Source organism: Vicia villosa, linkage group LG1 (genome assembly GCF_029867415.1).
Source record: "Vicia villosa cultivar HV-30 ecotype Madison, WI linkage group LG1, Vvil1.0, whole genome shotgun sequence".
Lineage (NCBI taxonomy): Eukaryota > Viridiplantae > Streptophyta > Magnoliopsida > Fabales > Fabaceae > Vicia > Vicia villosa.
This window is the reverse complement of record NC_081180.1, coordinates 101,828,038-101,842,364: the sequence shown is the minus strand read 5'-3', so window position 1 is coordinate 101,842,364 and position 14,327 is coordinate 101,828,038. Positions and strand designations below refer to the sequence as shown.

General features: G+C 32.9%; 1 protein-coding gene across 1 annotated transcript; it reads right to left on the bottom strand.

Annotated features, from left to right (window-relative positions):
• Positions 1-9,708: 9,708 nt before the first annotated feature.
• LOC131650391 (uncharacterized) lies at positions 9,709-10,471 on the bottom strand. The gene is made up of 2 exons (XM_058920106.1): positions 10,136-10,471; positions 9,709-10,044 (listed from the first exon to the last, which is right to left on the bottom strand). Exons 1-2 carry the CDS (start codon positions 10,469-10,471, stop codon positions 9,709-9,711), a joined length of 672 nt encoding a protein of 223 aa, XP_058776089.1.
• Between the last annotated feature and the right edge of the window lie 3,856 nt (positions 10,472-14,327).

The window sequence follows — 14,327 nt, the reverse complement described above, 5'->3', positions numbered from 1 at the left end:
TTGTTCGTATCTTTCCTGTCAACACTTTTGTTTTGTTGTACTTAAACATTGCGTAATTAGCTTATTGGAAGCATCTTGTAATACACATTTATAATCAACTTGGTTGATTGTTTCCTTGGGGGACTAGGTACTAGTTAGAAGCCCTGAGAAGACTGTGGTTGCGGTTATAGTGGTTTCACGATAAGGATCAGCTGAACTTGTTGGGATTGTCAGCAAGGTTGATCGAAAGCTTATTGTGGTTGTTTCCTTAAGAAGGCAAGGTGCTAGTTAGGATTCTCAAGAAGGCATTGGTTGTGGTCAACATGGTTGTCTATAATCAGTTTGGCTATAGTGGATTAAGTCCTTATTAAGAAGGAAAAATCACTTTGGCGGGTGGACTGGAGTAACTTCATTGACAATGAACCAGGATAAAAATAAGGGTTAAATACGTTTTTAGTCCCTATAAATATGTGACCCTGCATTTTTAGTCCCTATAAAATTTTTCTTTAATGAATAGTCCTTATAAAATTATTATGCACCTAGTTTCAGTCCTTACTGTCAAACCAATGTGTATTTTAGAATGATTATTTTGCAAACATGTTCATAATGTTTTAAAAAGTTCCTGAAAAAAAAGAAACTCAAAATTTAATTTCTAAGTTGAGATTTTTATTACTTTTATCATTATTTTTTGAAATTTGAAAAATTCATATTTAATTTTTCTCGTTTTAAAAAATTCTAAAACTTGGTAAATAAATATTTTACAGTATTCTAAACATATATAAAAAAAATTATTCAAAAATTTAAAAATTAAAGAGTAATTAAACAGTTTTTAAAATTTTAGAAAATAGCAGGGACTGAAATTGCATGCATAAAAATTTTAGAAGGACCATTTATTGAAGAAAAATTTTATAGGGACTAAAAATGCAGGGTCGCATATTTATAGGGACTAAAAACCTATTTAACCCAAAAAATAATTATGTTCATATATTTTTATTCACTTGTTAACCTTATTTTTGAGTTGTGAAAAAGATTATATTTGGTGCAACCCACCCCCCTTTCTTGTGTTTCTCACACCTTGACGTTGATGCGTCCAAAATAGTCAAACTGTTTTCAGGGAGTTTTTACATCTTCACGGGGTTCCTAAGTCAATTACTTCATTCAGGGATACCAAATTTCCCAGTCATTTCTGGATTACTCTTTGAAGATTGTTTGGAACCGCGTTGAACAAGAGTTCTACAACTCATCCTCAAACAGATGGACAAATTGAGATATTAAAAAAATTTCCGACGCGCGATTTCTTCTTCAATACGCACAACCAGTCTTCATACATCAGTCTCTTATACCTATGAAGAAATAGAACCCGAGTTCTCTTCTTAATAAATATTTTCATATGCTTGATACTCATGAATGTCAGCATCATTAAAGGTATCTGATATATTCATGATATTCGGGAGAGCTACCACAAAAGTATTATCATTGATCTTTCGGGTCACTTTGAAAGAGACATATTGGCGTGGCTGCAGCTTGTTGTAAGTACCAACCGGGAACCTCTCTTTATGCAGAAACATAATCACATTGTCTCCTACATTGAAAACTTTGACTCTCATACGTTTTCCAGCAACAACTTCTGCCTAGTAGCCTCTAACTTAGCCTCAAAAACTTCTTTAACGATCACCATTTCCTCGACCATATTCTCAACAACCGTACTAATTCTAGGCGCCTTAGGCAACTTAACCAAAAAACCACATGCTTAATAACAAATGTATAGACTAGGAAGAATGGTGATTTCCCTGTAGTCGAGTGCATGATGTTGTTGTAAGCAAATTTGACCCGGGGAAAAACTAAATCCCACTGTTTCGGCTTGTCACCACAAACACTCCAAATCATATTTCCCAAACATCTATTGTTAAAAGTCCATGGAGTTGATTATCTATCCCTTAACAATCACATAGTCAGTATGCCAACGTTGAATAGGGTTTGTTTGAGGGGGGTGCGAAAAGGTCAACATTGATATATCTCAGTTTTTCTTTGCCCGAGATATACATCTCAACCACCTGTGACCAAAGGGATAGTTGTTATCATCTAACTTGATGTCAATTAGTGCCATCGTATGGTCAGAACTAATTTGTGATGGGACTAAACTTCACAAGATTAAGAATGAAGGGTGTCACTGCATGTTTGGATTAAGGCCTGGCGACTGATACCATGTCAAACTGATATGGTATGTTTTATAGTGTGTATGTGTGAGCGCGCGTGCGTGTGTTGGATGGACATCTCAGGTCAATATAAGTTATAATTTTTTTTTTACCTCTATTAAATGGATGCATGATCTTAGACTCGACGAAGTAAAGTAATAGGCATCAAGTAGTAGTAGGCATCATACATAGTTAATTGTCAAATATTTCATATTTCAATGCTATTATTTCGAAATGTAAAATATAATTAGTTATCAAAACTCTTATGTTGAGTACTTGAGTTTGTTAGGAAACGAAATAATAATGTTGCTCATACTCTTGTAGGGTGTCTGATCCTTAACTCATTTCAATATTTTTATTCATATTTCAACATGTATTCAACTTATTACCATGAATGAAATGCTCTAAGTTTGGTACCGTAAAAGAAATTATGTTTAGTTTAAGTGTTTTTTAAGTTTGGTACCATCTTGTAATAGATCTAAACACCATTCTTTAATATTACAAACTCTAACCACCTTAAAAAAAAAACACACTTTAAAACCGTGATTTTAACATCGTCAAAACATACTCTTAAAAAAACAATTATAGTGTGACAACAATAAAATTATGTGTCGAAATATAGAGTTGAAGTTTACGCATTACAAAAGCATGAGTAAAATAAAACATGATTATCATCTATATATTGAGATGTTTAATAGGATACTCGCAAAACATCTTCATCTAACAAAAAAAATCCAAAAAGCATAAAAACCACAACACATAAATATTTATTAGTTGTATAATATCAAATATGTAAAAATTGACTTGACTAGTCTATATACTTGAATTCATTCTCAAGGTTGAGTTTAATATGTTTATCTTAATTTTTTCCTAAAATTCAACCTTGCTTTGTCATATTCCATTTTATATTATATTTCTTTATTTATTTATTCTTTTAATAAAGTATTTTATTGATAATAGAATGATAAGAACTTGTTCTGATATAACAAAAGAAGTATTATTCTCTGACACTAAAAGAAAATTACTCCCTTTCATATATTCAAATTTATTTTTTCCTTATATCTATAACAATATAAAAAAAAAAAAGTGTATAACCTATTTTACTTTCAATTATATTCCTGTAGCTTTTTTAATAACACACAACCATGTGACAAAAGTTTTTTTCCATTTTAAAAAATTATGGTAATTCCTCGTAATATAAACATATGCTTCTAAAAGAAAAGAACATTAATGTTTCACATTAAAAACACCAAAAGTATACCAAAACAGGACGAAGAGAAATATACCATATAAATTTAGTTGGGCACGATGTCTATTCATTTTGATTTTTAATTTCTTTTATTTACTTAACTTTTGTCTGATCACATTCTTTTTATCTATCCTTAATTTAATTTTAATATTTTTATTAAATTCTATAAATATATAAATGAAAATAATGTGTTAATCTTTTTTTTTTACATTCTAATTTTTAACTAAATAAAAATTTATAAAAAGGACTACGAAGATTATTAAAATTATTATATTTTATTTAAATTTTTTAAAATTATTATTGAAGTATCATATATTAGTTGTTTCATTAGTTATTGGAGGTCAAATATTGTCTTTTTTTTATTTTTCAAAAATAAAAAAACTGAAAAAATCATATGATTTCTGTCAGTCAATATTGTCTGATTTTAGTTTTTATTTTCATGTGTGTCTTTGATTGTATAATAAAAAAGATGAATGTGTAATAATGATATCATGGTCCATTAAAGAAATTAAACCAGTAACATGATAATTCGAGTATGAAGCTCTAAAATAAATTAGAATATTTAGAAGAATGGAAACAGTGACTCTCAATTTCACACCTTCTCTTTTATTTTTTATGCATCTATTTATACTATGTCTTTGAAAGAATTAAGTATCATTTTAAATAAAATTGGTTTAGTTTGATAGAAATATGAATTAATGTTTAGTCTCGTAATTTTAATTTTAAAAAATGGATTAAAAAATAACATAATTTTGTTAATTTATTCAAATAAATCATAACTGTTGATTAAAAATAAATGAGTTAATTTTTTACAATTTTTTTTAAAAACAAATAGAATTTAGAAAGAATTATATTTGAGCTTGAAATTTGAATCGATCTAATTACTGGTTGTTAGTAAAAAAATTGGCTTAATTGCAATTTTGGTCTCTCTATTATCTATTTTTTTGAGTTTTGGTCCCCCTATTTTAAAATCCGGAATTTTAGTCCCTTTATTTTAGTTTTTTGAGGATTTTGGTCCCCTTGCAAATCCGAAGGCAATTTTTAATGAAATGGAACTCACATTGATGACATATTCAACATAAATATTAATTAAAATTAGTTTTTTTGAACATTTCAATGCTGAACTGACACTGACACATCATCAATTTGAGCTTCATTTTATTTAAAATTGTCTTCGAATTTACAGGGGACCAAAATCCTCAAAAAAACTAAAATATAGGGACTAAAATTCCGGATTTTAAAATAGGGGGACCAAAACTCAAAAAAATAGATAATAGGGGACTAAAATTGCAACTAAGCCAAAAAAAATTTTAAAATATAATTAATTCTAGATTTGAGCTTGATTTCTTATCGACTGACTTACCATTCTAAACCAAATTAAACCTATTTTAATAGCCAAATTCATTTTTAATAGCCAAATTCATTTTAACCTGAATTCAGAATAGATATTTGAACTGTATGAAAATTGGGTCACTTTATTTTGCCTATGGTTAATTGGTTATGTTAATATCACATCTCCTTTAATAAAGTAGCATTCTCAACTTTTTGAAAATTAATAAAATATCAATATGTTAAAGGGAAAAGCTAACATGTGCCCTAAGAGCATAAGTTAATGAGATAATTATAGAAATATTTTCTTGAAACGCGTGCATTTAATGTATCGAAACTTTAAATATAATTTTATTGCATTTAATTACTTGTAACTTTTTCTAATTATAGTATCCTTAACATGTGTCCTTAGGGCACATGTTAGCATGACCAATATGTTAATATAGGAAGAGCATTGCTTTGAAATCCTTCTTATCGATTCGTTATAATCAGTCCCTTGAACATCTTATATATCGTTGACAAGATCTTGTAGACTTGTTTGCACTATTTCTATCCCATCTCAAAACTTAAAGGTCATTTTCATTTCATTATCTTAATTACTGCTTTCAAGAATTGAAGCTTCCCAGTTATAAATTTGTCACGTTGACTACACATACAAGTTGAATAAACACTAAATCTGAACACTCTTTTAAAACTATATTAAAGCATGCATAAAATTGAAAGAAAAAAATTGAATATAAAAATGATGTGTATTGCACATTTGTTAATGATCACGTGATGACCACTAGTTGGACTTGTGATTACTAACCAATTAAAAAACAATATAAGCAATTTAGTTAGTTAACAATACAAAAATTGCGACGTGCGCGTATACGTCGCAGGGGAGTACGTAACAATTAAGTTGTGATATGATTTTCACGTCACTGATTAGTGAAATAGAAATCACGTCGCAACATCATGCACAAATCCTAATCACTTTTTTTTGTTAAAGCAGTCAAGACACAAAAAAGGCAGACAAACCACAAAAAACGGAGACAGTTTGTGACGTGAAAGGCATGCCACAAGTTTGCGACGTGGACCCATGTCACTCATCAACAAATATTTTTTTCTCACTTCTAATTTTCATTTAGAATGTTGCGACGTGGTACACATGTCACAAATTAGTGACATGTATATCACGTCACTAAACTTATTTTTTTTTTAAATAACTAATTATTATTAATAAAAGGTTTTATTATTATTTCTTTTTCAATATTAATAAAAAATATAATATACTACTAAATAAAATATCCTACACAATTAAAATTAAAATATAATAATAAACAAATTAAAATAAAAATAAAATTAATCCTAAGGGTCTTCTGGGTCGGGAAAATCGTCAAGATTAATATCATCATCATTCTCTCCATCCATCGATGCACCGCTAACTCCTACGTTTCCACCAAACGTTTGACTATTGCTTCTTCGTTGGAATTGCATAAATAACCACATTTTCCCCTCCATTTCTGCTTGCCTATTTGTCATTGCCTCTATTTGTCGTTGTTGCTCCTCCATTTGGGCTTTAGCGCCATCTCACGTTGTGCTAACTCGCGTCTCGCCTCAGTTAGCGCCAATTGTCTTATTGTTTCCATCATTTACGGTGTCAATTGTGTTGGACGTGACGATCCTTCTCCATCTCTAACTCTTTGAAATAAAGTTCTATCTTCACTACTCAAACTACCCGTCAAATTTCCACCACCAAAAAAGCATCCATTAGGCCTTTTTCCACCAACGAATTCATTCCAAATATAAAAATTCACATCTGGATGAAGCGACTCTGACTCTTTAGGAGTATATTGGGGATTATTGACCAAAAATTGTACAAGCAATGTTTGATAATCCTCCCACACATAAAATAAAAATATTAAGTATATAACTTAAATTAAAATATATTAAATAATAAAATGAAAATTAGTTGCCACATGATTTTCATGCCACAACATCTCAATTGCCACATGAAAATCACGTCACAAAGTTGCCATTAAATATATAAAAAAATTACGAATGATGAAAATTGAATAACTTACCAAAGCTTTTCGTGTACGCTCGTCAACAAAATCATCCGATTTTTTTGTTCGAGTTTCTTTAACCAGCTCGACCATGAGTGGTTGTCTCCCCAACCTCATAGCCTAAATAATAAAATTAACTTTAATTAAAAACATATAATTAATCAAAACATAACTTTAAAAAGTGGTAATAATTACCATGCGTCGAGAATGTTCGTAAGTACTTATACTTCCAACTGCATTAAGGTGACCCCCTTTTTCATATGCCCTCTTTTTTTTTTTTTTTGCATTTTCAAATATAGCCTTAAATTCATCTGAATCCCAATAGACAAGAAGTTTCTCAAGAACTTCTTTGTCCATCCAATCGGGATGGCTACCATCATGTTCCCAACGCTTTCTAACACGCCGTAACACGTCAGAAACTCTTTTTAATGTTCTGCTGTAATAATTTTTTTTAACAAGTCTCTCACTCACTTGATCCCACGTACACTTTTCCTGGTGACATTAAAATAAACAGTTAGAAAACTATAATAAAAAGATTTAAATAAACAATGACTTAAAAAATAAATTAATTATACCTTAAAACAATTAAACCAAGCATCTTTATTTGGAATTTCTCCAAAACTCGTCCAGACTTCTTTATACATTTGCTGAATCACATAGTATACACACTTGACAGCAGTCCGACTCGTCCCAAAACTAAACAACAATAATTTGAATTAGCATGCATTAAATATAAATTTATATTAAAAAAGGAAATGTCAACTGAATTAAAAATTTATATATAAGATACTTACGAATTTCCAGCAGGCCAAATATAAATATATATCATCAATGATATGAATCTCACTTGGATCATCCTCCCCCTGAAGATTGTCGCCATCCAACTGAATATCGTCTTCATCCGGCGCAGTATCATCCCCATCCGGCTCCACATGATCATCCTCACATGCAGGTATATGTGTGGTAGGTGAGGTGTGCGACCCCCCAGTCTGTTGAAAGGATGGGGATACCTGTGTCGGCCGTGGGGGTGTGGAATCCCTCAGTTTGCTGGAAGGATAAGGTCACATGTGTGGGATATGAAGTGCGAGATCCCCAAGTTTGCTGGAAGCCTGGGGGCACCTGTGTGGGATGTGGAGTGCGGGATCTCCTAGTCTGCTGGAAGCCTGGGGGCACCTGTGTCGGACGTGGGGTGTGTGATCCCCTAGTCTGCAGGAAGGATAAGGGCATCTGTGTGGGTTTAAGTGCCCACGTGATAAACCCATCAACTCCTTCTAGGAATTTGGGTTTAAGTGCACGTCTTCCTGGTTCCAATCTATCGTACATCCAACTACGATAGTACAGATAATATTCCATACTGCACATTTGTACAAACATACGATTTTATATGAGTAAAATTTTAACTATTTAATCTATGCTCAAATAATACATTATATACTAATACATTATATGCTATAAATAATAAAATATTTTTTAAATACAAATAATACATATTATAATATTATGTGTTTGTTTTAAATACATATTTAATAAAATATTTTTAATACATAACTATTATTTTCTAATTAAAACAAACATATAATAAAAATTGAAGATATAATACATGCTATGTATTCTATTTTTTTTAATTCTGTTTTATTTTAATATAATAAAAAAGACATATAATATTTAATATATGCTCAACTAATACATTATATACTAATAAATTTTTTAACTAGTCTAAATTTAACTAATCTACATTATTAGTCTACATTATATACAAATAATTATATGTTACAAATAATACATATAATATTAATATTATAATATTATGTGTTTGTTTTAAATTTTTTTAACTAGTCTAAATTTAATTAATCTACTTTATTAGTCTACATTATATACAAATAATTATATGCTACAAGTAATAAAATATTTTTTAAATATAAATATTACAAATAATACATATAATATTAATATAATAATATTATGTGTTTGTTTCCAAATGTGATGCCAAAGCTTCTTGCAGGGTGGGATAGAAAGGCCAGGAGATTTTGAAGCTTTAACCTGCATACAAAGGTGATAAGCAGATCTTACAGAAAATTCACCACTTTTTCAAAGTGCCATATCATTTTATCCCGCAATGGACCTCTAGACAGAGGGATACTAACAATCTGACATGTTTCATCGTGATCAAAGGCTTGGAAGATTAAGTCTCTTTTCCATGATTTCAAGTCTTCATCAATGAGGTCTGATACCCTGCAATCTTAAGCCAGAATTCTTCGCTGGGATTTGACTTGGAAACCGGAATTTGATGGCAGCCACCTGTCCTCAAAAACTTTGACATGATGCCCATCACCTATTATCCACCTCGATCCATTTTGAACAAGATCCTGCACGCTTAAGATACTTCTCCAAGCAAAACATGGAGCATATCCACTGCAACTTTTATCTACTGAGGTCCTTGGGAAATATCTTCCTTTCAAAACCCTACCAACTAGAGAGTTCTCACAATCCATCAACCTCTAGTACTGCTTCCCTAGGAGACTCTTTTTAAATTCACTGATGCCGCGAAAGCCCAAACCACCACTTCTTTTTGACCTTGACATTTTTTCCCAACTCATCCAATGAACTTTCCTCTCCCCATTTTTGGACCCCCACCAAAACATTGCCAACATCGCTTCAATCTCATTGCAAATAGCTTCTGGCATTTTGTAGCAGCTCATCACATATGTTAGAATCGCCTGGGCTACTTCTTTTATTAGGACTTCTTTCCCAGCTCTATACAATAATTGTTCCTTCCATCCCTTGATTTTCTTCCACACTCTCTCGATGACAAATGAAAAAACCTCCTTCTTTGATCTTCCAAAGATCACAGGCAAGCCAAAATATCTAGTGTGGTTAGCAACAGTCTTTACTCCCATCCTTGCACGGATCATAGCTCTATCCTCTTATGCACATTTTGGCTGAAAGATACCTCTGACTTGTCGAGATTGACCACTTGACCTGATGAGAGTTGGTAAGATTTGAGAGTTGTCATAATTTTGTCCGTTTCTTGACATGTAGCTCTAGAGAACAAAAGGCTTTCATCTGCAAAAATGAGATGTGTGATCACTGGTTCCTGTCTCGCAACTTGAATACCGTGAATCCTCTTCTCCAAAGCTTCCTTCTTAAGAAAACTTGAAAGAACATCGACACAAATAATAAATAAATACAGAGAGAATGGGTCTCCTTGACGGAGACCCCTCTTAGGAGTGAATCCCCTACTTGGCTGACCGTTGATAAGGATTTTATAAGACACCGTCGAAATACATCTCTTGATCAAGTTAACGAAGTTGGCTGGAAAACCCAACGAAGAGGACCTCCACCACAAATGGCCACTCCAACCTATCATAGGCCTTTGACATATCTAGCTTTAAAGCCAGCACTCCCCTATTTCCTTTCTTCTTCTTTAACCAATGAAAGCACTCCATGGACACCAAGGCATTATCAGTAATTAACCTGTCACTTACAAAGCCACTCTGTTCCCCATCCACTATTTCCGATAGAATCTTCTTAATGCAGTTTGCAATCGTCTTCGAGACCATCTTCATCACCACATTGCACAAACTAATGGGCCTAAAGTCCTTCTGAGTAGCAGGGTTTTTGCACTTGGGAATGAGAGCTATATGAGTGCTATTAATATCACCAGGATCCATGTTGTTATTGAGAATGTCCAACACCAAATGGCTTACCTTTTGACCAACTATGTGCCAATACTTCTGAAATAATAGCGCGGGTAGACCATCCAGACCAGGCGCTTTGAGGGAACTCATCTGGAAAAGAGCTTCCTTGTCTTCACTGGTAGTAAAGCTTTCTTCACACCACCTAAAGTGTTCTTCATAATTAACCAACAGCCTTTCCACATTTTCTTCACCTCTCCACCAAAAGGCAGAATCATCTTTAAGTTTCTAAATTCCATTTGTTTTCCTTTGTTGCTCAGCTTTCTTGTGGAAGAATTTTGAATTTCTATCACCATGCTGTAACCAAACGACCCTAATTTTTTGTCTCCAGATGATTTCTTCAACTTGCAATAGGCTATTCCTTTGGGCTTCAAGGGCTTTATAAGAAGCAATTGCCTCCTCACTAGCATCCCAATTGTTTTCCTTCTGCATAAATGATTCAAACTGTCTCAGCTCTTGTCTCACCGCACTACTCTGTATTCTTTGAAATGTTCTTCTAAACCTTATAATCCATCAATTTTTGAAAAGCCATTCCCTGGGAGACTATTCCAAACCTTACGCACCGTAGACTCACATTTTTTGTCTCTGCTCTAGGTCTCTTCAGATCTAAACAAGTGTTGCCCTCTTTTGTTACTACTGCCCAAATCTGCCTCCAAGTCAATCCTTAACACTGCGTGATCAGATCCAAACCTTGGCAAGTGAATGACTTTTGTTGGTGAGAATCTATTTAGGAAAATTTGAGAAGTTATAGCCCTATCCAGACTATATTGAATGTTATCCTTCCCCTTTCTTCCATTAGTCCATGTAAAGGGGTGCCCCTAAAATCCTAAATCTGTTAAACCACATAAATCTAGGACTTGTCTTCCCAAAGAGAACTGAGAAGACGACCTATTGTTTCCTCCCACTTTCTCTTGTTCATAGATAATGTCATTTGAGTCACCAAAGCAAAAAACTCTATCCCCTCCCCTACTAACCAAGTCTTGAATAAGCTCCCAAGTATATCTCTTGTTAAAATCCTCTAGGTGGCCATAAACACCATTAAAAAACCAGTCTTGTTTATCAACCTCGTCCACAATAGTCCCTCCAATGTGATTCTCAGAATAAGAAAGGATTTTCATTTGAATGTTTTCCTTCCAAAAGAGAATCAAACCTCCAACTCTTTCCCTCCCCATACCTCTACAATCCACACTTAAACAAAACTTGTAACCACTTTTGAACTTAACACTTTGCACCTCCTCCTTCTTTAAACGAGCCTCCATGATAAACATAATGTCAAGATTTTCCAAGAGAGTGAGCCTTAGAAACACTCGATCTGCACGGGGACTCCCCAACCCTCTGCAGTTCCGACTCAAGAATTTCATTGGGCTAGGCGGTGTTGGACTTCCAACACCACCTCTGGTTTTGTTGTAGCTGTTTCATGTTGAACTTCTGGTCCTTTCATCCTTTTTTCAATAGCTCTGTGCCTGTCAACAGTCCCATAAATTATCATCACATCTATCAGATTCATTTTCCCAGTCTCCATCTCCACCTTCTTCGTTAAAATCTGGTTTCCTTTTTTAACTCCTTGTCTACGTGTCCATTTCTTTTTCTTTGTTGTGCCTTCCTTTGGATCTTTACCTGAAGCATGTCCTACATTTGAGACGTCAACTGCTCCAAAGGACTCTGCCATTGCTTCTATCTTCAGAACATTTCTCTTTGGTGGACCTTCTTGTATCTTGGGAGCCTACACTTTATCACCTACAATCAATGATGGACTTTTATTATTCTGATTAACCTCTCCCACATCTCCTTCCTTTTCCTTTCCTTTCTCCTCATACCGGCTCTGGCCTGATAATAAATTAAACAAGCTTTTGCTACAAGAACTTGAGTTGAACTCCTTTTTCTTCTGCTGTTCCTGAATCCTCAGCAAGGGAGAAGCCCGCAGCCACGCTCCGTACGATAGATCTTGCTCTTCTAGGTTTTCAAAGCCTTCATCGCTAAGATCTTCAACTTCCTCACAGTCTTTCATCTGATATCTAATTCTGCCACATACAAAGCAGAAAGTAGGCAATCTTTCGTACTTGAAGTGAATTTTTAAGTTCTTCTCTTTAAAACGAACCACTGTCCCCTTTTGAGCGGTTTCTTGAGATCCATCTTCACCTTTAGGCACAAGAATCGTCCGTTCATATGAGCCTATTTTTGGTCCGTTTCTTCATATTCACCCAAGATGCCTCCTAGTTTCTTAGCCACTGCTTCCGATCTGAGCATTAGAGGAAGCTCATAAACTCTAACCCAGAAAGTGCCAAAGTGCATATTAAGTTCTGCTTGTTGTTTTTCTCCAGACGCTCTAGCCAGCACCAAGAGACTCATATCAAAGCTCCAAGGCCCATTCCTCATAACCCCTTCTAGATCCCGTTTGGTAGCAAATCGAAATAGAAAAAGGTTCTTGCTCAGTTCCTAGACTTCAACTGGATTTTTTAGTTTCCAAGCTCCTATCATCGTGTTTGTAAATGCACGAGTGTTGAAAGGATTGTCAGTCCATAGCCTAGCCGCTAAAGTCCTTTGAAAACCTCATCTTCACACGCCTCTTCCACCTCCGCCGTGATACCTTCTTCTTCTTGCCTTGATAACTCAAAATCCTTCCATTTCTCCATCCCTCTAAACAACTTCAAAACTCAGAAGAAGACAAACAAGCAAACGAGAGGTAAAAACAAAAAAAAGCTTCTCGTGGTTAAGAGAAGGGAAAACCAAAACAAGTTTGGGGAAACAACCAGAGAAAACTGGGAAAAATCACCGTAACGGCGCTCTAAACCCTAAAAAAAGTAAAAGAGGAAAGGAACACGATAAGTTATAACACAAGTAACGCATTAAAATATTTTAGACTTGAATTACAATTCTACACTCTCATCCTTCGTTAAACATTTTAATACATTTAATTCAATTAAATTTTTAATTGTATTTATTTTTAATCCACAATATTGTTAACATCGTATTATGAACTTTGAAACATTGCAAGATAAAATAAAGAGTGATGCTATTCATAGCGAAAAAAATGTATCGTGAATGTTTCACGAACGCATATAAGCCATTAGATTAATATATTAAAATACACGGAGCAGCTGAGGATGGAGGGATGCTGTAACAATAATTTTTTGTGTTGTAGTTTAGAATTTATTATAATACACGCAACAGTTGGGAAATGGAGGGATTTGGAAACGGTTACCTTTTATGCTATCGTGATGAATCATTTCGCAAGAATTAGCATTTTCATATATATATATATATATATATATATATATATATATATATATATATATATATATATATATATATATATATATATATATATATATATATTGAATTTCTTAGAGTTCAAAATTTTGACAAATTTTAAAATTGATAAAATAATTTTAAAAATTAATTTGTATACTTAAAACTCATAAAATAAACAATAAAATGTTTAAAGTTATTTATCATTGATATCCTATGTTACAAAGAAATAAAGGAAATTTGATTTATTAGATGGTTGTTTGAATTTTTATTCTAACATTAAATAGAGTCTTAAAGTTAATTATTAAAATATAATAGTATATTTTTAACTCTCAATTAAACATTGTGCAATTCAAACATCTTATATCTTAAGAAATAAAAATGTATACTTTAATATAAAAGAGGAGAAAAATGTAATTTAATTTTTTTCTTATAATAGGAAAATGCAATTTACTCTTAGTTGCAAACTTATCGATGAGTCTCTTACCAATAAGACTCATTATGAAGAGCCTCAAAACTCTTGACTCAAAAAAAAAAATTAAATATGTTCTCTTCTGCCAAATGGTTGCTAGATATTACCCAT